This window comes from Abramis brama, assembly GCF_963993115.1.
Source record: "Abramis brama genome assembly, chromosome: 5".
NCBI classification, from domain to species: Eukaryota; Metazoa; Chordata; class Actinopteri; order Cypriniformes; family Leuciscidae; genus Abramis; species Abramis brama.
Genome location: NC_139967.1, coordinates 19,264,628 through 19,289,413, shown reverse-complemented (window position 1 = coordinate 19,289,413; position 24,786 = coordinate 19,264,628). Strand labels below are relative to the sequence as shown.

At 38.4% G+C, this 24,786-nt stretch overlaps 3 protein-coding genes across 5 annotated transcripts in view; 1 reads left to right on the top strand and 2 right to left on the bottom strand.

Moving 5' to 3' along the window:
• zzef1 (zinc finger, ZZ-type with EF hand domain 1) overlaps window positions 1–1,114 on the bottom strand; it is a 49,352-nt gene extending 48,238 nt beyond the window's left edge. For both annotated transcript variants that reach the window (XM_084115605.1, XM_084115606.1), the window contains exon 1: window positions 194–1,114. In XM_084115605.1, coding sequence (XP_083971731.1) covers window positions 194–661 — 468 coding nt within the window. In that variant the 5' untranslated portion in view covers window positions 662–1,114. The remainder of the gene's footprint in view (window positions 1–193) is intronic.
• Window positions 1,115–3,617: 2,503 nt separating this feature from the next.
• On the top strand, window positions 3,618–5,536 carry cyb5d2 (cytochrome b5 domain containing 2). The gene is made up of 4 exons (XM_084114781.1): window positions 3,618–4,031; window positions 4,115–4,255; window positions 4,823–5,009; window positions 5,095–5,536. Exons 1-4 carry the CDS (start codon window positions 3,734–3,736, stop codon window positions 5,270–5,272), a joined length of 804 nt encoding a protein of 267 aa, XP_083970907.1. The 5' UTR covers window positions 3,618–3,733; the 3' UTR covers window positions 5,273–5,536.
• Window positions 5,537–23,596, bottom strand: ankfy1 (ankyrin repeat and FYVE domain containing 1). 2 transcript variants are annotated; one of them, XM_084114780.1, is made up of 25 exons: window positions 23,569–23,596; window positions 21,272–21,476; window positions 20,322–20,440; window positions 20,017–20,152; window positions 18,570–18,693; window positions 17,961–18,110; window positions 17,378–17,543; window positions 16,923–17,127; window positions 16,728–16,796; window positions 15,004–15,203; window positions 14,815–14,912; window positions 14,054–14,264; window positions 13,865–13,963; window positions 13,634–13,787; window positions 12,946–13,114; window positions 12,687–12,805; window positions 11,914–12,070; window positions 11,568–11,768; window positions 11,035–11,211; window positions 9,172–9,319; window positions 8,995–9,085; window positions 7,712–7,836; window positions 7,422–7,568; window positions 7,243–7,333; window positions 5,537–7,095 (listed from the first exon to the last, which is right to left on the bottom strand). In XM_084114780.1, the coding sequence occupies exons 1-25, from the start codon at window positions 23,576–23,578 to the stop codon at window positions 6,963–6,965; spliced, it is 3,504 nt and encodes a 1,167-aa protein (XP_083970906.1). In that variant the 5' UTR covers window positions 23,579–23,596; the 3' UTR covers window positions 5,537–6,962. The 2 variants fall into 2 exon arrangements, with proteins under 2 accessions (XP_083970906.1, XP_083970905.1); XM_084114779.1 differs by lacking the exon at window positions 23,569–23,596 and adding an exon at window positions 23,232–23,259.
• Between the last annotated feature and the right edge of the window lie 1,190 nt (window positions 23,597–24,786).

The window sequence follows — 24,786 nt, the reverse complement described above, 5'->3', positions numbered from 1 at the left end:
TATCAAACGTGTGATACAAAGATAGAGATTACACAATATAACCACTCCCGGATTAGTAGAGCTGTGGGGTCAATTACACAACTTTGAGTTGTTAGTCACAGTGAAATATTACTTCTATACGTTTTCCGTATTTAGTTAACCAGGGCTACTAGACAGTAGACACATTGCTCGTCTGAGTGGCATGTCTCCTCACCTCCTCGCACTCCTCCCTGGTGGCGTCTCTGGTCTCCAGCATCTCGCAGAACTGCTCCAGGGTCACGGACTCCTCTCCGCGGCTCAGACGCTCCTCCAGCCAGCGCACCAGAGCGCTCTCGTTGCGAGCCAGCACCGACTCCGAAATGGCGACCCATGAGTCGCTCATACGGGCCGCTGCTTCTCGCAGCTTCACCTGTTCCAGTAGAGCTTCAGGGGTGGGAAGTCCGTAGATCGGTGCCGGAGGGTTCGCCGCACTTCTTACGCTTTTCCCCTGGCCGGAGCCTGCCGCTGCTGCTGCTGCTGCTGCTGCTCCCCCTCCACCATTACCACCACCACCACCTTCGTTGCCGGCCCTGGTGCCTGTGGCCGCAGAGGCCGGGCTGCCCTCGGCGAACACGGGACTCTCCGTTTCTACGTCCTCCTCATCGCCGCTCCCCGCGCCGCAGCCGCTCTCCGCGTTCCCCATGCTGTTCTTCTGCGGCCTCGGGCTCTCTTCCGATCGCCTTCAGTCCAGGATTCAAGCTTAGTTTTAGTGTCAGGCTTGTGCTTTTCCAGTCAGTGCGTTCCTCCGCTGTCACTACCGCATTGACGGGCTCCGCCAGCTGACGTCATGTTTGTCAGCAAAAAACTTTGGTCCCTTCCGTGAGCTCAGCGACGCCCGCTGCGTTGGAAACACGCCCCCTAGCGTATCACCGCCAGGATTTTATTTATTTTATTTTTTAATGTTGGGCAGAAAATAAATGCAATATTAAGCCAAATAACTGTGCTCATTTTCGAAGCTGTTTAATTACATTTGTTGGCTATCTGGAAAGGTCATTCTTTATTTCAAAACTGCGAAACCAATTTGAAGGAATATGTTTAACAAAGGAACATTGAAATATCTGTGAATTTTGTGGACTGGAAAAATAAACTCATTTTGTATTTGTTTTATAATTGTAATTACTCAATATTATTTTGAAAGGATTTAGAATAGATTTCGATTACGATTAGATGTGTTTTTTTATATTTTTTATTTATGCCTACTTTTTTTTGGGGGGGGGGGGGGGGGTACCATATAGCCTAAATGAAAAGAAGTGGGCTCTTTGTGAACCTTTTTTATTTATTTATATATTTTACATTTTATTAATAACTGTATATACAGAACCTGTCAAAAGTTTGGAAACATGACCTTTTTTTTATGTTTTTGAAATAATTATCTTATGCTAATTTGTGGCTATGCCAGGCTGCATTTATTTAACCTAATCATAAATACAATTAAAAACAGTAATATTGTGAAATATTATTTAAATTTAGAATAATTGTTTTTTATTTTAATATATTTTACATTTTTATTTATTCCTGTGATGGCAAAGCTGAATTTTCAGCATCATTAATCCAGTCTTCAGTGTCACATGATCCTTCAGAAATCATTCTAATATGATGATTTACTGCTCAAGAAACATTTCTTCTTATTATTATTATTATTATTGTCATTATTATCATCATCAATCATCATCAATGAGAGAATATATTTAATATGAATTAAATTAAATCATTAAATAATTAAATTTGATAAATGCAAATAAATGTTGTTAATTGAACTTTTTTATTCATCAAAGAATCCTGAAAAAATTTCACCATTTCTACAAAACTTTTAAGCAGCACAGCTGTTTTCAATATTGATAATAATAATAAATGTTTCTTGAGCACCAAATCAGTATATTAGAATGATTTCTGAAGGATCATTTGACACTGAAGACTGGAGTAATGACGCTGAAAATTCAGCTTTGTCATCACAGGAAGAAATTATTTTAAAATAAACTCAAATAGAAAACATTTTATTTGCATTTATATTATTAATTCATATTACTGTTTTTTACTGTATTTAAAAAAAATGCAGCCTTTGGTGAGTATAAGAGACTTCAAAAACAAACTTTTGACAGGTTGTATGCAAACCTTGTGGAAACCTTTAAACATACTAATCACTGGAATCTATTATGTTACTTTTCTGGCAAATGGTGTTAATAATCAGAGGTGGACAAAGTACACAACTTCCTTACTTGAGTGAAAGTACAGATACTGGTCAAACTCTACAAGTAAAAGTTGTAAAGACCGATTTTTACTTAAGTAAAAGTACAGAAGTAGCCTACTTGTTTTTAAAAGTACTTAAGTATCAAAAGTAAAAAGTAAATGTCACTGCATTGTTTTCTTATTGTTGCATTTATGTGTAATACTCATAGTACCTTATGCCTTTGAATCTATGCCTGCCTACCTACCCTCATGTCAATATAAAATGTATTTCTTCTGAAACACAGTTCCAGTCGTGGGATTGAATGTGAGATTGAATAAGTGCACTCAATAACGTCCACAATGGTTTCGGACACCCAAATGTCTGTTCCCTCAAATAGTCCCTTATTTATAGTTTTTTGACTTTTAGAATGAATATGTTTACCTTACTGTTATCTATAAGCTTGTGTGCTCCAAAACAATGACAAAATTTGCATTTAGAAGACCAAACCCAACGCTGAATATGAAAATCAGGTTGATGTCAGAATCCAAGCCAGATTGACATTAATCTCCAACGTTGGACAAACGGGTTGACGTCAGAAACCAACATCAGTCGGGTTCTGACGTCAACCCAACTTTCATTTCAAACCAAAATCCAACGTCGGACAGTCAATATGACGTCGGGTTCTGACGTCAACCCGACTTTCAATTCCAAAATGCAACCCCTGCAACCAAAATCATCCCCTAACTGACGCTAACTAATTGTAGTGGAATAAAAAGTAGGCTATGATATTTGTCTTTCAAATGAAGTTTGAAAGTAAATGTGAAGTTAAAGTAAAAAGTTTCCAGAAAAAATCATACTCAAGAAAAGTACAGATAGGCCTACTCAAAAAGTTAATTAATTACAGTAGCCTATAGCCAACTCAAGTAAATGTACTTTGTTACTGTCCAACTCTGTTAATAATGTGACAGAGTATTTATTTCAAAAACTTGAAACTTCAATTGGCAAATAAAAGTGCATTTTACTTGCACTTAAAATTTCATACAGCCTAGCCTAGCCTATTAAATAATAATAATAATAATTAAAAAAAAAATCATTTACTAATAGAACACCCAAATATATCGATTTATAAGACTAACCAAGCCGTATTTTGGCAGTTTTTTAGAGACTCTTTCAATTTAAAAAGCCAACAAGAGCCAAAATTAAAATTTATTTGAATTCTGTATACCGGTAGGCCTACTTTATTTCGAAATTTGTCACAGTGTACATTTTTTTTAATTCACCCTGGCGTTTATTTCTCTCTTATCTTTATTTTGGTTGCTGTCTATAGTGTCGATATATAATGTATAATGTTGTTGTTCACTGAATAAAAGCACATTTAAGCTATATATTTAAAAAATAAAAATAAAAATATATAGATTTGCGCATGCGCATTACCACACCCGGAAACATGTTGACAGGTGTGATATTGTTGAATCCGATGCGATACTCGGTACGGAATGCAATTGCTTCTTATTTTAAATACTGACTGCCTGACAGTTTGTCTGTACAATGCTGAAGTATTTAGTAGCTCTTATTTCAATGGTCCTGGCCGTGTGGACGGTGCCCGAGTGGCTCACATTCCCGATCTATGGAAATGTTGTGAATGTACTAGAGTCGTGGCTGCGGCAGCAGGTCAGTGATGTGTCAGCATCTCCACCTGGACGCATGCTGACAGAAGATGAGCTGTCTTTATACAACGGGGGAGACAACAGTAAAGGATTGTACCTGGCGATCTTAGGACAGGTGTTTGACGTTAAAAAGGGGAGGAAACATTACGGCCCTGGTGGCGGTTACCATTTCTTTACGGGTTAGTTCACTATGCATTTTACAAGACAGATGTTTGAGTGATGCTAACGCATAGAGATTCTTTAAAAATGTGTGTTTGTGCAGGAAAAGACGCGTCAAGGGCGTTTATTACAGGTGATTTCACAGAGTCTGGCTTGTCCAGCGATGTCTCGGATTTCTCGGACCCCCAGATTGTGGCTCTTTATGACTGGCTATCATTTTATCAGAGGGACTACACTCCAGTAGGTTGGTACCACACGATGATGTCAATCATTTGCTGTAATTCAACCACAAATAAAGAACTCAGATCTCTTTACTTGCCTGTATACGTTTTTTTGGAATAATTAATTAAATGCTACCATGAAAAAATAAATAAAATAAAATTCTGGCTTTGACAAAAATGTAAAAAATAAAAATAAATTGCTACTCAGTAAACTTGAAAAATAGTCTGGAATAGTGTTTATTTCATAGTGTTTTATAATTATTTGTACTATTCCATGCAAAATGTTACATTGATAAACATATTTCAAAGAAAATACTTTTTATTTTCAAGAAACTTTTTGATATATATATATATATATATTTGAATTATTTAAAGAACTGATCATTCAATTACTTGTAAGACTTCTATGGTGTAATACTTTTAAGATCTTAGATACTTTGATATAATGCACTCCACATTAATGTCTTAAGTTGTTGCAAAAATACACACACAAAACAATTCACCCACAAATGAAAATTGTCACGATTATGACAGATTTTAGGGTGAACAGTCCCTTTAAGGTCTGTGTCTGTATGACCCCTGTGCTGCAGGTAAACTGATAGGCCGATTCTACACAGAAACCGGGCAGCCCACTGACGCTTTGCTACGTGTTGAGGCTTTCTTGTCAGAGGGGTTGAAGAAAAAGGCCCAGGCTCAGAGTGAGATGCAGCTGTACCCAGCCTGTAACTCGGAGTGGAGCGAAGCCAGTGGGGGACGGGTATGGTGCTCCACAATGAGGTACTTTGATTTTTATTTTATTTTTATCTCGGACAACATTCAATACATTTATTGGAAAAATGTAACACAAGTTTTTACTCTGTAGCGGTGGCATTCACAGAGACTGGGTTGGAGTACCCAGAATGCTTTTCTCCCCTGGGTCTGGTCATTCCCGATGTGTGTGCATCCAACCGTCCGATCCTGTTCACTCAGAGAACCGAAACCTCAGAGAGTACAAGGACTGTCATCCTCTAGCAGAATCCTGCCGAATCACTAAAGACTGAGCTACAAGTCCTCACCACACTACAAGTGTCAGTACATTTGGTTTGGATTTCAAGGACTCTCAAGATTTTCCATTTAGTTTTCTTAATGTTTTTATGATTGGTTTATTATAGCAGGCACATGCCAAGAGACCAATGCTGCTAGTTCTGTTTCCAATTATATCGTTTCTCTGGTTTAGTTGTCTTTACTTCTAATTCCTTTGCAATTTGTGACATATTATTTATACCATAGAATCAAGACTGTTAAATAAAAGACAATTTTATAGATTTGTTTTTTCAATTGTCCTTTATGTAAAGTTGTCCTCCCTTTCTTGAAAAGGATACTAGAGGCGGCGACAGGCTAAATATCTGAGCATACAGATACCATACAATATGCAGAAAAGATTAAACAGAGGCCAATTGTAGGTTTGTCACATAGACAAAAAAGCACAACCTGCATTAAGTACAAAACAGTTGTAGTGGTCAAAAATATTATACATTTATCTGTACAGTTTAACAATACCAATAACAGACTGTGGACTTGGCCCTTTCCCTGCCCTCCCCCCACAAACAAACCAATCTCCTTTGAAATGTGATCAGAAGTGTAAAAAAACAAAAACTTTGATAAAGTGCACCTGTTAAGCATGGACATGAAAGAGCATTTAAAATATGATAGGAAACATAATGTGATGCATTATGCCACCAAGAAGACTTTTGAAAACGTTAACTGGAATGCATCATTTGGTGATCAGAAATTAATAAAGTGTAATTTATGATGTAATGATGACAATAATAACAGGTTACAAATGTCATGCATATGCATAGTAAGCATATCATAATTCTGCGCTTGTATTTCTGCACCTGTCTGACTTAATAGAATCACAAGTAACGATTTTCTCAAATTTTAGAATGACGTTAACTATAATGGATCAGTTAAAATAAAGTCCACTGAATATGCAGATTAATACATGATTGAGTGATCATTTTACTAATAACAAACCCAGCAAGGTATATTTCTCCATCTCTCTCTTAGTGTTTTGATTTGAACTCCAGAGAAATGTCCTTGCCTGGATCTCTCCAGAGGTTAAAATGTGTTCAAAACCTAAATCTAACACCTCAAAGACCCTGCACAGTATGATTAAGGCTTCACACTACTTACCTTTTATAGATCCTTTCATATCAAGCAACATTCAATACCAAACAAACTTCCTTGAAATATTGATCGACCAATCTGTAGAAAGTCAATTCGACTGCTGACAGCATGATTGCATGTGGGAATACTAATCTTGTCATTCTAATGGGAAATGAAGTAATATTTAAATCATAATTGTCCATATAGCACATTAGCCCTGTATAAAACCCCTATGGTTCTTTTTTTCCTTTTCTTTTTTGTAGTAAATGACACTTGCCCTTCTCAATCACACTTGTTTTTTGTCGAAAGCTGAACTCGGAACTACATTTACATTTGCATCTGCATTCCACTTGTTTTAATCTGGATCCTCGACACATAATATTTTGGTTCTAAAAAGAACTGCTAGAACAAACACATTGTTATGGTTGTATTTTTTCCTTTGACAAGAATGGAATGGTTTTGTTCAAGGGCTCTTTCTCTCAATGTGTCTTACTCCATTTCTCCATCCTTTTAGTGCTAGGCCCAGCCTGTGAGTTCATACTCAGCTTGGCTGGTGCCCGTCCTTCAAGTTCCTCTAGTGTGTTAGGACACGCCGCCCAATGTCAGCACATCAAAGCAGATGTCGCATACACGCACAGGTTTGTTCAGGTCAAATTTGATGATGGGGATCTCTTTTATAGAGCACTTATGGCAGAGCAGACGCCCACAATGGCGGCTATGAGAGAAAGAATAATGAGACAATAAAGAATGGGTTGTTAGGACAAGGGAAGTTATGGTTTGAAAAGAAACAATGAAAGGAGGAAACAAGGTCTTCATTCTTTATAAAGGCAGACAGATTAAACTCAGTTAGTTGGCTACATACCAGTGATGTTTCCTGGTGGTGACTCCAAATTTGGTTATACATTCATAGCAGTTTGATCCATCACACCACGGGGGCTCTTTGGAAAGCATGTCTTTCAAAACACGATACAAAAGACTAGTTAGGTATAACTACTACAAGCACTGTAAATGTTGTAGAAACACTAAACCTGTATCTTTTACCTAGCAGACGGAACAGAAGCTGCTTAGTGGCAACTTGATAGTTGAAGATGTTGATGCCCTGGTTGTTAGTGACGCCGAGTCGAGCTCCAGCCCTCACGATGGCACGACACAGGTTAGCGTTTCCTTTCATATAGGCCAACAGAAGCACTGAAAGGAGAAAAACATCAACTATCATTGATCCAGTGTTTGTTTCTGACAAGCAAAAAGGCATTATTGTTATTATTAATATGGAAAATTATCCATTTAAAAATGCACATTCAGTATAATCAAATCGTTTGTGCTTCACCAACCTGTGTTCCCCTCATTGTCAGGTTTATCCAGGGGATACTCAGGCATGCATTCTAAAAACAGCTCAAAGATGGCTGCCGCGTTCTCCTTGCCATACTGGCCGAGGACATGCATGGGAGATTGACCTCTAGACAAATGAAAATAAGGCAAAAAAAATTAGTGAATGTCCATGAATGCACAATTTATTTGAATTCTTTTGTGAATTAAATAGTGTAAATAATTCATAGTTCAGCTATATACACACATACACTGTGTATATATTAGTGGTAAAAAGTGGTAAATAATAACTACTTATATTTTACATATAGAGTTTAAAGGTGAAGTACGTAGTTTCTGCTACACTAGTGGCACTAGTGAAATTACAACAATTCAGCATATTTTGCAAACACCCCTTTCGTGCATCACACCTCCCCCAACTCAAACATCACAATCACAGCTCTTATGAGTGCTCGTGAAGACATGTCTCAACAGGTATAAGTAAGCTACTTTCAATAAAAGCTCCAACATATTAGGAATACTTTTTTAGATGTGTAGCTATCGCTATGTGCCATGAGTAAGCAATTGAATCGTCTCGCTTATAATAAACCCATCCAACGTATCTGAACCGCGCGCATTTCTTGATATGATGCACCACAGCTGTTTGAGGCTGTCTAATTGGGACACAAAGTAAACAATTTAAATTGGAACATTTGAAGACTTCAGATGCAAAAGCCTCCAAGTCCGTCTAACGTTTTTCTTTAATGTTAACATTTTTATCAGGCTCCTATGATAGGTTTCTACCCAAGTACCAACATTTCTGAATGGGATGAGGCTGGCATTTAGTGAGTTTGAAGCGAAAGTATTTGATGAACATATACTATGTGCGGAGAGCATTCACTCAATAGTATCATCTAATTTTTGACATATTGTATTGAAGCATCGATTTTAGCACAATGCCCCATTTGCTTTGACGTGTTCATGACCCGTTTTATCTTTGAAGGTCTAAATGCAATTTGGCTTCTGTAACCGAAGCTGAATGTCTTCTCCCAAGTGTCAGCCAGGGTCCCACATCGGCTAAACACCCTCTGGCTCAGCCTGCTACAGTAGCCATGCCCTAAACTCACACTATTGGATGAGCTGGAAAGTAATTGACAGATCTGAGCGGACCGCTCTCAATGTTTAGATGGTGCCTGGGAGGCTCAATGTTTACACTTTTGGGGGAGATCAACCCATGAATGGCATACTAATAGTAGTCAATGAACAATAAACGGGGTTTTAGTGTGGAGTAATATATTTTGAGTCAAACCTGAGATTATAGGCCTCAGCATCTATGTTGGACTCAGTGAGTAGCGCACGCACATTATTCAGACGCCCCTGCATCACAGCCAGATGAAGTGCTAGTAGAAGGAGATAAAGAAATGAGTGAAATGGAATTTAGTCATTCAAAAATATTAAATTAAATAAGTTTAGCACAAAAGTCTACCATTGTTTCCATTCTCATCAACGGCAGCAAAGTCAACGCCATTCTCGATCAAAACAGAGCAGATTGTGGAAAGGTCCTGTTGTGCAGCGAGATGCAGCGCTGTCTGACGATGCTTGGTCAGCTCGTTTACTTTTGCACCAGCCAGCAGCTACAGTACATCAGAGAAAACAAACATATACAGTGAGGAAAATAAGTATTTGAACACCCTGCTATTTTGCAAGTTCTCCCACTTGGAAATCATGGAGGGATCTGAAATTGTCATCTTAGGTGCATGTCCACTGTGAGAGACATAATCTAAAAAAAAAAAATCCAGAAATCACAATATATGATTTTTTAACTATTTATTTGTATGACACAGCTGCAAATAAGTATTTGAACACCTGTCTATCAGCTAGAATTCTGACCCTCAAAGACCTGTTAGTCTGCCTTTAAAATGTCCACCTCCACTCCATTTATTATCCTAAATTAGATGCACCTGTTTGAGGTCGTTAGCTGCATAAAGACACCTGTCCACCCCATACAATCAGTAAGAATCCAACTACTAACATGGCTAAGACCAAAGAGCTGTCCAAAGACACTAGAGACAAAATTGTACACCTCCACAAGGCTGGAAAGGGCTACGGGGAAATTGCCAAGCAGCTTGGTGAAAAAAGGTCCACTGTTGGAGCAATCATTAGAAAATGGAAGAAGCTAAACATGACTGTCAATCTCCCTCGGACTGGGGCTCCATGCAAGATCTCACCTCGTGGGGTCTCAATGATCCTAAGAAAGGTGAGAAATCAGCCCAGAACTACACGGGAGGAGCTGGTCAATGACCTGAAAAGAGCTGGGACCACCGTTTCCAAGGTTACTGTTGGTAATACACTAAGACGTCATGGTTTGAAATCATGCATGGCACGGAAGGTTCCCCTGCTTAAACCAGCACATGTCAAGGCCCGTCTTAAGTTTGCCAATGACCATTTGGATGATCCAGAGGAGTCATGGGAGAAAGTCATGTGGTCAGATGAGACCAAAATAGAACTTTTTGGTCATAATTCCACTAAACGTGTTTGGAGGAAGAAGAATGATGAGTACCATCCCAAGAACACCATCCCTACTGTGAAGCATGGGGGTGGTAGCATCATGCTTTGGGGGTGTTTTTCTGAACATGGGACAGGGCGACTGCACTGTATTAAGGAGAGGATGACCGGGACCATGTATTGCGAGATTTTGGGGAACAACATCCTTCCCTCAGTTAGAGCATTGAAGATGGGTCGAGGCTGGGTCTTCCAACATGACAATGACCCAAAGCACACAGCCAGGATAACCAAGGAGTGGCTCTGTAAGAAGCATATCAAGGTTCTGGCGTGGCCTAGCCAGTCTCCAGACCTAAACCCAATAGAGAATCTTTGGAGGGAGCTCAGACTCCGTGTTTCTCAGCGACAGCCCAGAAACCTGACTGATCTAGAGAAGATCTGTGTGGAGGAGTGGGCCAAAATCCCTCCTGCAGTGTGTGCAAACCTGGTGAAAAACTACAGGAAACGTTTGACCTCTGTAATTGCAAACAAAGGCTACTGTACCAAATATTAACATTGATTTTCTTAGGTGTTCAAATATTTATTTGCAGCTGTATCATACAAATAAATAGTTTAAAAAAATCATACATTGTGATTTCTGGATTTTTTTTTTTTAGATTATGTCTCTCACAGTGGACATGCACCTACGATGACAATTTCAGACCCCTCCATGATTTCTAAGTGGGAGAACTTGCAAAATAGCAGGGTGTTCAAATACTTATTTTCCTCACTGTATGTTTCAGTGTTTGAATTGAAATTAAAAAATAAAATAAAAATTCCTCCATCACTTTTATTCTCTTTGCTTTACCAGATTCCTGACAATGATCTCGGATCCTGCCTGCACGGCCAGGTGTAGAGGAGAGAGTTTGGCACTGTCCTGCACTCTGGAGTTGACATTGGCCTGTACGCTAATGAGAAAGAGCACACTCTCTATGTCTGAGTTCTGCACAGCAACATGCAGGAAGTTGCGACCTTTGTTGTCCACCTAGACAGAGAGAGAACATTTATAATATTCAGTGGCTTGTGACATCACATATCAAAACAATGTGGAGTCATTTCTTGGACAAATCGGAATTTGTCCTCTGCATTTAACCCATTCAAGTTAGTGCACATACATTATGAGCAGTGAGTAATGAACACAAACACACTGCAAGCAGTGGACACATACAGCCAGAGCAGTGGGCAGCCATTCACTACGGTGCCCGGGGAGCGATTGGGGGTTAGGTGCCTTGCTCAAGGGCACTTCAGTTGTGGGTTATTGAGGGTGGAAGAGAGTGATGTTCATTCACTCCCCCATCTACATTTTCATATATATATATATAAAATCATGCCCACACACACCTGTTCGGCAGCGCCAGGCTCTCTCTTGAGGATGGCTTCGGCAGCCTTGTTGTTCTTGTGGGTCATGGCACAGGCAAATGGCGTCATGCCTTGTCTGTCTCGAATATTCAATCGGATTTCAGGGTGGGAGATGAGCAGCTGGATGATGATGCTTTGCTGGTTGCTGATGGCGACGTGGATCGGAGCACGGCCTTCTGAATCCTGCATGCAGAGAAATGGGCATTGCAGTTCTCAGGGCATTTGAAAACAGTGAGTATATGGAACATATCTGCATAAAGCCTTGTCATCAAAAGAAAAAGAGAAGAACTAGGGTGAATGTATGCATCTGCTGTATATCTGTATTAACCTGTGCATTCACATTGGCTCCAAACTCCAAAAGGCACTGCGCCACCTCCTCCAGCCCCCAGGACGAAGCCAAATGCAGTGGGCACTGTCCATCCCTCGCCTCCTCATCTCCCTCACCGTTAGGACCAGGCCTCCTCGGGCTGTTCACGTCACAGCCACTGAAAACAAATGTTGAGATCATTTATGATAGGGAAATAAAACTTCTACAGACACTTTTTGCATAACACGCAAATAATTTGATTAGATTTTTTAAACAATTGACAATTGTTTTATATAAGCTTTTAAAACCTTGTGTAAAAGCCCCAGTCTTAATTATAGCCTGAATAAAGTGCTGTGGTGATGACGTATTTTTGTAGGACAACCTGAAAGTTAGCATCACCCTGGTTCCTTTGACAAAAATGCAATGAGATTTTTCCATTGGCTTTTGGATCATTGTGAAAAGTGAGCTTGTGACCAACAAAAGTTTATGATGTTTTGTTCATTAGGATAATCTTCGCAAATTAACAACTTGTGTGAATATATCTTGAGCTTATGTTAACCACAGACCTTATTTCAAGCATTTAAAAAAAAAAAAGACAATGGAACCAGAGGTGCCAAAATGCTAACTAGTTTCTGGGTTTTAGCCTGCAAAAATATGGAATCCCTGCAGCACTCTATAGGAATGAATCACCTTCTTGGTGGTTTTTATTGAAAATATAAATTTGATGAATTTTCATACAAATTTTTTAAAACACAAATCCTGAAGCAAGAGAAAACAAGGAGAGGTGTACAAACCTGCGTACAAGGAAGCAAGCAGTGACCTCGTTGTTCTCATCGATGGCTCTGTGGAGAAGATTTTGCTGACAGCCTCCAGGCCCTGAACTCCAACAAGTTGCATCACATCCGTGCCTGACCTAATCCAAAAAATACATAACTGACGAATCAAATAAACTCATCATAAACAAGCATTATTTAAAAATTTTGAAAAACAAGCGTTAAGGTAGTTAAGAAAACTAATGCTTAAAATTTTTTTTTTTAAAAATGCAGTTCTCACCAATGTGGACGCGATGTCCTCCAAACCATTTTCCAAAGCCAGCCAGAGTGGAGGATCACCCTTCTCATTCACCACTGACATGTCAGCTCCTCTTGTGCAGATGGCGTCCACTACTAAAGGGAGCTGGTTACTGATAGCCAACTGCAAAGCTGTTTGCCCCTCCTGGGTCCTAAAACAAAGTCAAGTCACCTTTATTATACATTACTGATTGTTTCAAAGCAGTTTTACAGCGATGACAGGAAAATTATTCAACGATGCAAACAGTTCATTTCGGCTGTATTGCAGCTCTAAAAGAAAATGGTGTCATTGTTCAGCTGAAGTTAGTTCAGTGTTGATTCAATTTCGTGTAAAGATTATTAAATTATTTAATTTACTCTAAGCATTTCTGCAGAAAAACGGTGTCCAATAGTGTCAGTGCAGTCAAATCAATAATATTGTTGAATATTAGTATATAATATAAAGTATGATTTGTAGTATTAGGATTTGTTTTCATGATCGAATTATCAGCTATTACTGTATATGAATCAACTCATTCAGCAATAACTATTTGGGGAGACAGAGGGAATGGGATTGATACACACCGCAGGCAGGACTCAAACCTTCATTGTCCACATGAACTCCACAGCTAAACATGTCTAAAGGGATGTCTGCTACTGCTAACCGATGTTTTTTATAGCAGTTCTAGTACCTGACGTTGATGTCGGCCTGGTGCTCTAGCAGGAAGAGGGCGCTCTTGCTGTCCTGTCTCTTTATAGCCATGTGTAGTAGCGTCTGTCCATCAGACATGGTGTCATTAATGGCTGCTCCAGAACCCAGCAGCTGTGCGGCAATAGTGTGCATACCTAGCAATGTAAATAAGAAACATTAAATGATCTGCATGAGCAGTGAACTCACTGAAGGAGATTTTAGCAGAACCCACCAGTCCAGAGTGCAAGACCCAGAACTGTCTGATCCATGGAGTCTTTCAAACTGAAGTCAGGGATGATCTGCAGGTTGTTGGTGGCATGTAGTGCATTGGCTATGGATCAAAAATAAAGTTATGAATGACAAGAGATGGCACAGCTGCACAGATCACTATTCAAATCAAATATTCTCCCTCATCCCTCACCTTTCTGCTCTAGTATGACAGACACCACATCTGGGTGGTTGTGAACGATGGCCAGGTGGAGTGGGCTCTGGAGGAAGACTCCTTGGCTCTTCTCGACTCCGTCAGGCAGGGCGCTGTCGGTCTGCAGGTTAGGATTCGCCCCCTGCTGGAGCAACTCCACTGTCAGCCCTGCCAGGCCACAACGGCACGCCGTATGGAGGGGGGTCTCAGCCTACAAACGAAAATGTGATCATAAGAAATCACAAGGGGAAAAAGGAATATATAAAAAAATAAAAATAATAAATATTTCATTTACGACAATCCACCCCTTTACTACTACTCCTGTATTATAATAATTGCATTTTTAAGTCTTAAGCTCAGCAAGGCTGCATTTATTTGATCAAAAATGCAGTAAAAACAGTAAGATTTTGAAATATATTAAAATAGAAAACTTAAAATGGAATATATTCTCTGATGGCAAAGATGAATTTTCAGTACGCCAGTCTTCAGTGTCACACGACCCTTCAGAAATCATTCTAACATGCTGTTTTAGTACTCAAAAAACATCTTAATATTATCAACATTGAGAAGAGTTGTGCTGCTTAATATCTTTGTGGAACAACGATGCATATTTTTTCAGGATCATAGCAGAATTTCAATCCTTTAAATTTGTTCTATTTAGTAGTTTTGATGACTACACTATTATTCTAAATTGTGTAAAAGGAATATGCATGTTGAAACATCTGACTGGCAGTGTCTAATAAAAGCTGACACACACACACCCATTTGTTGGTGTGATTGACTTTAGCTCCATGTGTGGCCAGGAAGATAGCGGCTGCTTCACTTCCTGTGATGGCTGCTCTCTGCATGAGGCAGTTACCTGAGGAGGAGATGTCGTGATTAGCAGGTATAAAATGGGTAATGACTAAAGGAACACATACAAATTTTATAAAGTGCAAGATGTTTGATACCATTGGAGTCTGGTGCATCAGGATTGCTCCCTCTTTGTATAAGCCTTGCTGCGAAGCTGTTCTCGTCAAATGAGGTTCCATTCACAACAGGAGCTTCGTCCTCAAAAGGGTTCACGGAGGGGTCAGAGGACACAGTGATGTACTGCAGGGCCAGCCACAGTGCAGTGCTGCCTTCGTGATCTTTCAACTCCAGGTCCAATCTAAGCAAGAAGGGGAAGGATTACAGTGTTACAAAAAGGAAACAAAAAAGGGACAATATTACACCAAGAAGGCAGAGGTAACTATCTCCATGTTCAGAACACTAGCTTACTGAACAGTATACAAAGTATACTTTTTTTTTAAATCAGAACACATGAAGAAACAGTGGTTAAGGCAGTCCAAGTCAAGATTACAAATCACATTTTGATATTACATCAAGTTCCTTTATAACAATGGGAGGTGAGGTTATGCATCATGGGATACACTATCCCACATTAGACTCTTGCATTTGTACATTTTTGAATACAAGTTTTAGATCATTCTGTGTATTCCATACGTACAGAAAGTAGTTTGGTATTATGCTTTTTCATTACCTTCATAAATAATTTAAGATCATTCGTTTTGAAAAAGAGGGCAAATTCCAATCGGAAGTGAGCATCCCTGTGCCCTACTAACTCTGAAGGCCAGATCTCTTGAAGTGGGAACTTTGAAGGGAGCAGGGCACTTGCGTGTCATAAATAATGTAGTCGTTTGGAATGCACGTGGCGAAGGGAGCAATGAAAAATAATGTAATTTCCTCATTATCGTCACCTGGAACCTGAAAGGCAGCTGTCCGACTGAGGTGGCGAACGGGAACATGGTTTGTGTAACATAACACATTATTACCTCTTTGACAACATAGTCAAGCAAAAGGCTAATCATATTAATTACTGTTATGTGTCTGACGCTGTAAAGAGCGATACATAAAATGCATTACCATTCTGATACACCTACTTACACAAGCCTGTATATTTCACTCTCCCACATCTTTGGAATCAGTTTCTGGTTCAAACATACATGTCTGAATTAAACCAGTATTCCCACTTGCCATTTTGTAGCATTTACTACAATAAAGTTGACAGAGTAGTAGATCAGCTATTCTAAGCACATACGAGTGAGTGGAGGCAGGTCTAAATTGCTTATTCATGGATCGGCGTATACGTATACTTGACTTATTGAAGCAAGGGTGTGAAGTTACATTCAATCTTTAAGGCATGAATTTATTTATTTTTTAAATAACAAAAAATAAATCTCATTTAAACGTTTTTTTCCTATGCCATTTTGGTGATCAAAGAGGATTTTTAAGGGATAAAATTGACTACAAGGGGACCTATGAAACTTATTTAATCTTCATATGAAATGTATGACAAAAATCTGTGCAATATATCACAAACAAAACAACTTTAATCATTCTGTTTATACGTTCTTTATACTCAAACTCTCCCGCCATCTAGCTTTAAAATGAATCGCGAGGATTCACCACCCTGGGTCACATGACCATAAACGATCAAATTACTTATTTGAAGTGGCCATCGTATGTACCCCTTGCTAACAGACTTGTGGAGAGGCCATTCGTGAGGGGATTCAACTATTCACTTTCATTTGGAATGGCACTACAAATGGCATCCCCCCTTCCCAAAGTTCCCTTCAAGGGCACAAAAAAACAGTTTTTCAAATTCGCCCAGATAAAGCCTGTTTAAGCTTACTGTTTGCATTGTAACAGCTGGTTAAAGACTGCTTCATTTCCCGACACCACAGCCTCATGTAATGGCGTCCTAAGAATTAGAAAAATAAAACCAGGTCATGAATACAATGAATAAGCTTTACTCCCAAAAAACATTATTGCAGATATAATCCCGAAACTCTTATTGCAGAAGAAACCCTTGAATTTTGTTACCCACCGTCCTTTGCTATTTTGCATGTTTGGGTTGGCACCAGCTTTGAGCAGAGCCTCAGCAATGTGGGCCATGCCAGCCATAACTTCACCACTGTGTTTCTTAGGGCTGAAAGAGCAGACAAGGTGCAGAGGCGTCTCAACTGCACCCACTGTGGCAGCATTCACCTGTGCAGAGTGACGGATCAAAAAAGTGGAAGCAAATTCATCTCCTAAAGAGAGAGAGAGAGAGAGAGAGAGATAGAGAGATAGAGAGATAGAGAGAGAGAGAGAGAGAGAGAGAGAAAGATACAGGATGGGGACAGTATTTAGACCACACACACACACAAAATAAAAAACAAATTCTCAAACGATTTACGACAGATCTCAAATTTCAGCCTTTTGTGAGCTAAACGACTTTATGCCAACTTCAAATTCATCATAAAATAATATTCCCTCTGCCCAAAAACAAGCGCTCCTCACCTCTCTGGATGGCCTTGTGTAGAAGACTCCAGCCGCTCTGGTCCACCATGTCAACATCTGCTTTGTTGTTGACCAGTGTGGTGGCGATGCTCTCCAGCTTCTTGGACAAAGCCAGATCCAGTGCCAAATCTCCATTATTGTCCAGCTCATTCAGCTTTCCTGGTAACTTGGGGATGAAATGAAAGAAACATTTATCCTAATGAGTTTGCCATGCAATAAACAAGCTTATAAATAGAGGATAAAACATTTATCAGTGGCTAAAAATGTGCTAATAATCAGGGGCAACACAATGATTATGTTGTAACAATTGAAACAATAAATAGATACATTTTGCATGCGAGTCATTCAAAATATAATCAGTAATATTCTTATTTTTCAAAGGCATTTTTGTTATTTTTTATGCTAGAAATATTTTAGTATGTTGGGTCACTACTAGTTGTCCAATGTAAAACAAAGCAAAACGTTAACCATAGAAAAACATCACTTGATATTGATTTCACTACATATACAGTAGGACCTTGCACTTTTCATTTCACGGTATATAAAACAAGAACACTTCTATGATTCAGTGCAGGCTCTTTACCTGGGCGTCCATTTCTATTAGATAAAGGAAGACAACATCTTCTCGTTCTACTTTAATTGCTTTGTGAAGGGGGTATTCGGTCTTGGATTTGATCATTTTATAGAGCAGCTGAGCATCCATGGTACTGAAGTCATCTTTCCGTAGATCATCCTGTTTGAGAGGGTAGAGGAAGTAAATATTAATCCTACCCTCTGCATGAATACACACTCAAAAAAGAAATTATGCAAATCTCCCTTTCAAGGTCTTTTTCAAGGTCTTGCTCAAGGTCTGCTGAGCTGATATTGATGTGTTTAGTTCACTCAGCAGAGAGCGCGCCTGTAAACCCACCACAATGTTTCCTTTACCATCCAAATCTTAGACATAGCCTTGAGAATCATCACTACTAGAAGCCATAAAGAAGACCCCAAACATCGATGAGGACAAGATCCTGCTGCTTTTAAACAGAGCATTCAAAGGAGGAAGGCTATCTTTCACAGTGAAATTGTCCATTTATTAATTATTATTGATATATTTCTGGCAAACAAAATAAAGGTCCAGGCTATGTGCATCTATAGAACAAATTCCCCATCTTTCAAGGATGAGGACGACGGCTCTGTTCTTCTGACTCACCCAGTGACTGGCAATGATCTCTCCACAATAGTTCATCAATGTTGTGGCGTCCAGCTCTTCGGCTGTCTGGTAGAACCTGATACAGTTCCTCACGTTCACTGATGACATCACACCTTTCTCACATCTGCATTTGAAAAACAATATCTACGTTTAGAGCTCACTTTGTATTCTTTTACATAATTTCAGTTTTTAAATTAACTAGATATTCATAAGTAGATGTATCATTAAATGCATAATTTCTAATTATTTTCTCTTTATTTTATTAAAATGACAAATTATTACCACCTGACTTCAGACAATATACTTGATACTTTATATAAATTAGGTCCAATTTCACCTGCTATGAGTTCAGCATCACACATTTGTTTTTTATACTGCATGCTTGCATTCAAAGGTTTAGAGTCAGTAAGATTTTGTTTTGTTATATTTAACAAATATTAATATTTTAATATTCAGCAGGTATGCATTAAATTGATCAAAAGTTACAGTAAAACATAATGCACAATGGTTTTTACAACATTAAGCAGCACAGCTGTTTTCAACTGATAATAATAAGAAATGTTTATTTAGCACCAAATCACCATATTAAAATGATTCCTGAAGGATCATGTGACACTTATGATGATGAAAATTCAGCTTTGCCATCACAGGAATATATAACATTTTACAATATATTACAATAGAAAACAGTTGTTTTAAATTGTAATATTTCACAATATAACTGTTTTTACTTTATTTTTGCCAGCCTTGGTGAACACAAAAGATTTACCGACCACAAACATTTAGACGGTAGTGTATATATTCCCTGTCACAACCATGCTATGTCAACTCACAAACTGATTTTAATTGCAATATTATTTATGTTATGCAAGCCCTGTTATCCAAAATAATATGTGACACATATAAATGTCAGACATATTTTTCTATTCTGCAGTCCCAGTGCTCAAGAATAAAAGCTGGTCATTAGCATAAAAGCACCACACATATAGGCTGTTTGCTTGCCTTTAAGCAGCTGCTTTTATCCAAAAAATACCTATTGACAGGAGAGGACTCAAGGGCAGAGTGGTGATGGGGCATCACTGCAACTCTCCAGTTTAACTAGAAGCCTCTTTCAAGCAAATGCCAGGTAAAAGAGCATATGCTTTCAGGGAAATGTCTATTTAATTTGATGAATATGACCAGAGTGAGAAAAATGATGGCGTGATGCATATGCAGTATTAATCATCAAGTGTAGCATTCATCACCAAAATCATTCATGTTCCACATCAATCCATGCTGAGGGGTGCTTTTTATTATTTTTTAATTTTTTACTTGTAGTTGATATTCTTACATATTGAGTGACCGTGACCGATAAGAGCAGTTACATGGTGTTTTTGTTGGTGAAACACTATGAGATGTAAAGCTGCAACATGAGTCATAAATTATTATTCTAAGGGACCGTTCCCACCTTTCACGCAGAAGATTGAGCTGGAAGCGGTTGGCTAACTTCATCAGGTCGATGAGGAAGCCGTCGTCCCCACTCAACTCCAGATCATCTGTGTACGCCCAGCGCAGCATTGCCATGGCAACCTCTGGTTTGGCATCTAGGAAGTCACATGGGGATGTACAGGAAAGAATCCAACAACAAGTTCAGTTTTGAGGGATTACTGCTGCATACTGCATTAGAACAATAAGGAGAAAAAACAGCCAAACATAATCTAGACATCCTACGTTTCTAGTGCAGGTTGTAGGAAACAGAGAAGCCATTGTTACCTGAGAGGTCCAGTTCTGTAGTGGAGGCCATGTTGGCTGAACTCCAGATTTCACTCCGAGCAGCCAGCACGAATTTATGAGCACTGAGCCTCTGATCTCCAATCTTCACCTTCAGATCGCTAGGAGAAAAAAAGACTTATGTGGTCATACTGATTTTACACAGCATCTCTGTGAAATATGCAGTAATCAGCTTCCATATCATTTGACGCATTAGACTAATGTATTATGCATTGGTCTCAGGGGGGGTCAGATCTGAGACAACAGTCCAGGCTCAAATCTCAGACAGGTCATTCTGTAACCTCATAAGTGGTGCAATAAAAAGAAATACAACTGTAATAGAACTTCCTAACTTTACAGACCCAGCAGACATATTAAAAAACCTTTCAGTCAGCTTTTATACACTGAGAAGCAAAATTAAACTGTAAATCATAACTTTTATAATTTGGTGGAAGCAGAAATTTAAATCAGGACAAAGCCACAAACAAGCTTACATACTGTATTTCAATTACAATGTGCATCTTATAAAACTGACAACTGAATTTTGACTATTTTCATGACAATTAAGTACATTTAAATGCCGGTTTCATTCTCAATACAGCAACACAACAAAAATACAAGAAATATTTTATTTAAATATGCAAAAAATTACTGATATATAATATTAATATTTTTAATTATATGTGTGTGTATGTGTATACATAGCTTGAGCCTTGATGGTTAAAAAAAATAATTTGGAATTTATAATTTTTGCATTGGCATTGCTAATAAGAAAAACTTTATCACAGTAAAGGCAATTTTCTTTTCACAAACAAATATATATATAATTTTTTTTTTGCAAAACATCTTTCTTTTTCTTATTTCTTTTGCTTCTGGGGTTAAATAATATGACCTGAACATTTCTTGGTTAACATTCATCTAACAGTATGTGAGCATTCATGTCCAGCTCTCACCTGTACTGCTCTTGCAGAAAGAGGTCAGCCACGATGGCCAGCAGGCGGCTGATGAAGGAGTCACTGGCCTGGGACACAGAGCCGGGGAGAGAGGCCTGGGCAGCCAACACAGAGCACCGCCTGTCTGTCTCCACGAGCTTCTGTTGCATCTTCACATACTCCTGCCTCAGCAGAGCAAGGTGCTTCTGCAATTTCTGCACCTCCTCTGCAGGCATGATGGAAACGACGAAGAGAGATGAGTAGTGGAACAAAAGGAATGAGCACATGGAGAACAAGGAGAAAATAAGGGTAAACAAATAAGAATAAACCGTCAAATCAAATGTGATGGGTAAAGCAAAAGGGAAGTGGAAATGCCATGTAGACGAGAGAAAGAGGGACAAAATACAGATTTCACATGAAAACTGCTGACACAGACAGACTTCCTGAGCACGCTCACGGGAGGAGAAGTGGACCTACGATGTGCGAGCAAAACTGCCTTTACATGTTACAAGAAGTTAAAACTTTTAACATGGTCCGATTCATGATAACCACAAACGCAAAAGTTATAATAATAGTAATATAGTAATATACAACCTTGATCAGTCTCATTCCACTCAAACCTCAAAATAACAACTTTAAACTCGCCATCTTTAATGTGGTAATTGCCTTGGATCTGTGACTAGAGGATTTCACAGCTTAACCTACATTCCAACACAACAGCCGCTTCCTTCCTCTTTCCTTGAATTTATTTCTGTTCATCTCTCCAGAATGCTGAGGCTACACTTTTCCTTTGCTCCACATAAGCTCAGGTGCTGAGAGAGCTGGTCTAGTAGTGTCTTACCATTTGACATCTAGGAAAATCTTTGAATTCTGCGTAAAAAAGAAAAAAAGAAAGAAAACCCCAGCAAGCTAGCCAACACCTTGTACAAGTATAATATGCCAAAGCTGTACATTTTGTGAAAAGAAAAGTCTACCCTGTCATTGCACACCATTAAACCTGTGTGTGTGTGTGTGTGTGTGTGTGTGTGTGTGTGTGTGTGTGTGTGTGTGTAAGCAAAGGATTAGAATGTTTTCAGTTTAATATGTGAGCCATTTGTCTTCAGCCTAGATTCAAGAATCCAGTATGCTGAGCAATCAACAACTCAGAGATGTCCAAATAGGTCCCATAAAGTATTTAAAAAGCTCATCAGCCAATCAGATGACAGGAAACCTTGTGAAGCAATAATCTGCTTGCATCACCAACAAGCATTAACACGAATTTTAACAACTCATGAATTACTCAATGAACTCAGATTAAGAATAAATCATTCTAAAGAAATTGTGCAATTAATATACAATAAATTGTGCTAGCAGTTTACTAATTCGGAAATGGGTACAGAAAATTAGGTACAAAAGGTAAGGTACAAAATATTACGATGGCTTTAACCAATATGTTTGTCACTGTTAACGTACATGGTTGTGTTGATACTACAATAAAACTTCTCTAGCCTGTTATTAGCCATCCCGTCTTTACATGCGAAGTAAACCAAAATGACAGAAAGACAGTTAAAGTGTTCTTGAAGGCAATTCCACTTAAATTTATTATGATTTTACAACATGTTGAGGGAAGATAAAGAAGGGAGATGTCACACATCAGCTGATAAAAGTAACGGTTACAAACGCCTGCTGCAACGTCACTAAATGCAATCATGATATGAAAGTTATTTATAAAAATCAACAAGGCAGAGCTATAAAATTATTTTCTACTGTTATTATGTATAAATGTCGAGTTATATTCAATTATATCACACATGCTACATTAAACAGAGCAATGTATTGACAGATTTAATCATCAATTTGCAAAGTCAGATGAATTACTCATTCAGGGTGATGAAGACTGCGACAAAATACTAAAAGGGAAAATTCTGATTAGAAATGACTTGGGAAAACCAGCGCAAAATGAGAATACAGGACGACTATGTCTCTAAAATCAACCATTTACCTTTCAAAAGCATAACGTTGTATGATCTGCGCTAAATGCAGCTGAATATATCATTTGAAAAAGGATTCATTGGATATCTCTTTACATGAGAGCTCAAATCACCCGGCGAATTATTACTACCACCGCCCAGCCCACCACCTGACTTGCAACCAGCTAGGCTGGACAAAAATCTATGCAATAAAGTGGTTCATTACAGCGTTATACAATATTTATCACCAAATGGCTGTGGTGATAACACTTAAATGCAGTATTGGGTCTATCCATCGAGTAAAGAAATAACAGCTGTAAGTGTTAAACAGAAAGGGCGTGAAAAATAAGAAAGAAACCATCCTCATACCTTCTGCCATGTTGGATCCGTGGCTCGTCGCCTAATATCGCGAGAGAGCGCGGGAGGTAGGGTATGATTAGGGAGGAGCGTGCTGGTGGAAGCGAGCAATGACCCAAAGATACATTACGTTTGTAAAGTGCAGATTAAATTTTTTTTTTTTTTTTTGCAAGTCTGTGTGGCAAGGAAACCAGCTGTTACACGGGGTCTTTATTATTCAGTCCTATTTAAGTTTAATTCAGTCCATCAGCCTGTGTGTTACTGTTCATCAAGGCTGTTACAGATAAATTAGGGATAAGGAATTATATTTATATAAATGTCCTCTTTGGCACATTCCCAAACCCTTTCTAAAAATAGGGCCTAGTCTGTTGTATAAAAGTCTCAGTAGACCTACATGGCACCTGCACCATTGAGCATGTTAAACTGTTGCACATCCAAATGCACATTTTGTTACAATTCAGTTGTCCTTATGATGGTCAATCAATTGCAGTGCAAAAGCAGTGTTGTTATTGTTAGCCAACACAAACATTATTCAAACTTGTTTTCAGTAATTGAAATTAAGTGAACTGAAATCAAATTAATATAGATGAAAGGCTTAAAAATAAAATGACAAATGTTCCCTCAGCAACTAACTGAAATAAGTATAAGCACTATAATTTTTTTAGCTTAAAAATAAAATTTAAGCTATATAGAAATATAACAAAACTAATAACAAAGAATGTAAAACTACTTAAACTAAAATAAAACTAAAATATGAAAAATAAAACACATTTAAATACTATAATAGTATATAAATACTAAAATCACACTGGCCCAAATAGATGTTTTTAAAACTACAGAAAGGTAGATACACTTTTTACCTAGTGGTTTATATAAGACTGCCATGTTCTGAGAAGAATATTTGGCTACACTTTATTTTAAGGTGTCATTGTTACAGTGTAATTATACATTTAAGTACTGAGCAACATTAATTAACTACATGTACTTACTATAGGGTTAGGGTAGGATTTGGTTGAGGGTTAGATGCATGTAATTATGCATAATTTACTGTTATTACTCTGGTAAGTACATGTAACATGTAACAAGGGCACTGTCAAATAAAGTGTTACCAAATTTTTTTTATAAAAAGCAAACACATTTGTAGTTATGCTGGTATTGATGAATGGATGAGTGTCCTATCACATCCAGATTTGTGGCAACACTTAGAACTGAACACAGATAGCACACAAG

Coding starts and splice junctions, on each gene's coding strand:
- cyb5d2 (XM_084114781.1), top strand. CDS start 3,734: ATGCTGAAGTATTTAGTAGCTCTTATTTCAATGGTCCTGGCCGTGTGG. Junction 4,032..4,114: donor CGGTTACCATTTCTTTACGG/GTTAGTTCACTA, acceptor GTGTTTGTGCAG/GAAAAGACGCGTCAAGGGCG. Junction 4,256..4,822: donor GAGGGACTACACTCCAGTAG/GTTGGTACCACA, acceptor CCTGTGCTGCAG/GTAAACTGATAGGCCGATTC.
- ankfy1 (XM_084114779.1), bottom strand. Junction 14,913..15,003: donor TGATGCACCAGACTCCAATG/GTATCAAACATC, acceptor TCTCCTCCTCAG/GTAACTGCCTCATGCAGAGA. Junction 14,265..14,814: donor TCAATCACACCAACAAATGG/GTGTGTGTGTGT, acceptor TTTCGTTTGTAG/GCTGAGACCCCCCTCCATAC.